Source organism: Tupaia chinensis, unplaced genomic scaffold, assembly GCF_000334495.1.
Source record: "Tupaia chinensis unplaced genomic scaffold, TupChi_1.0 Scaffold149011_1, whole genome shotgun sequence".
NCBI classification, from domain to species: domain Eukaryota; kingdom Metazoa; phylum Chordata; class Mammalia; order Scandentia; family Tupaiidae; genus Tupaia; species Tupaia belangeri.
This window is the reverse complement of record NW_006208857.1, coordinates 773,660-774,958: the sequence shown is the minus strand read 5'-3', so window position 1 is coordinate 774,958 and position 1,299 is coordinate 773,660. Positions and strand designations below refer to the sequence as shown.

Genomic DNA, 1,299 nt, shown 5'->3' with positions numbered 1-1,299 from the left:
CCTGACCATCAGCCCCTGGCGCGCCTGGTCGGGGGCTGTGGTGCTGGCCTCAGCCAGGTGGCCCCGCAGCAGCCCGTAGACCGCCAGCGTGGCGTTGTAGGGCACGAAGCACAGCAGGAAGATGACCAGGTTGGCCAGCAGGAGGCGCACGGTCTTCCGCCGCCGCTGGCTCCGCGTGGAGTCGGGCCGCGCCAGAGTCCAGAAGACCCGGGCGGACGAGTAGACCACGGCCACCAGGGGCAGCAGGAAGCCCAGCCCCTCGGCCAGCAGCACGAGCGGCAGCAGTCTGCCCTTCCACAGCTCGTCGCTGAAACTCTCGAAGCACAGGCGCACCTCCAAGTCCCTGTAGCTGCAGGGCGAGGGCCGGTGCACGTGGGCGGCGGGCACGGCGAACACCAGGATGAGCCCCCACACGCCGAGGCACAGCAGCCGCGCCACATACGGTCGCCGCAGGTGGCGCAGCCGCAGCGGGTGCACGATGGCTATGTAGCGGTCCACGTTGATGAGCGTCAGGAAGATGCAGCTCCCATACATGTTCATCTGGAAGATGGCCCCCGCCGTCTGGCACAGGAGGTCTGGGAAGGGCCAGTAGTGCAGCGCGTAATAGGAGAGGCGCACGGGCAGCGAGAGCGTGAAGAGCAGGTCGCTGGCCGCCAGGTTGCACATGTACACGCTCACCACTGAGTGTATGCGCAGGGCGCGCAGGAAGACCCAGAGGGCCAGGGCGTTGAGCGGGAGCCCCGCTGCCAGCACCAGGCTGTAGACCACCAAGTGCAGGAGGTGGGTGGCCCGGTAGTCTGGGCAAGGGGGGACAGAGCCATTGCCTGGAGAGGTGTTGGCGGTGGAGTTGGCCAACATAGTGCCAGAGCGGGAGGGGAGCTAGGCTGCGGGCATGATGGGGCACGCCAGGCACCCAGGATCCTGTTCACCTCCCGCAGGGCGCCTGGAAGCTGTATAGAGCTGGGCCCAAAGCGAGCAGAGGCAGGACATGGGAATGTGGGCAGGGGCTGCGGGGGCAGACTGTGGCGTGGCCGGTGCCTTTGATCACAACTTCTTCAGCAGTGGAGACCTAGAATAGGATGGCAAGCCAGAAGTCAGGGACAGGGTCACACACAGATGTTCACCTAGCTCAACTGGCTCACCCCAGCATGCGCTTGCCAGAAAGACAGAGAGAGACAGAGAGACAGAAAGCAAGAAATCACCCTCCAAGGGGGATGAGTTAGCGTAATGGCTATGTCGCTGGACTCCCATGTAGTCGACCGCGGTTCGGGTCCCAGACCCGGTGGCTTAAACTCATGC

The 1,299-nt window shown here is 64.9% G+C and overlaps 1 protein-coding gene across 1 annotated transcript in view; it reads right to left on the bottom strand.

Moving 5' to 3' along the window:
* Positions 1–1,299, bottom strand: part of LPAR5 (lysophosphatidic acid receptor 5) — a 27,425-nt gene that overhangs the window by 11,266 nt on the left and 14,860 nt on the right. Inside the window, exon 2 of the mRNA XM_014585120.2 lies at positions 7–1,069. Coding sequence (XP_014440606.1) covers positions 7–858 — 852 coding nt within the window. The 5' untranslated portion in view covers positions 859–1,069. The remainder of the gene's footprint in view (positions 1–6; positions 1,070–1,299) is intronic.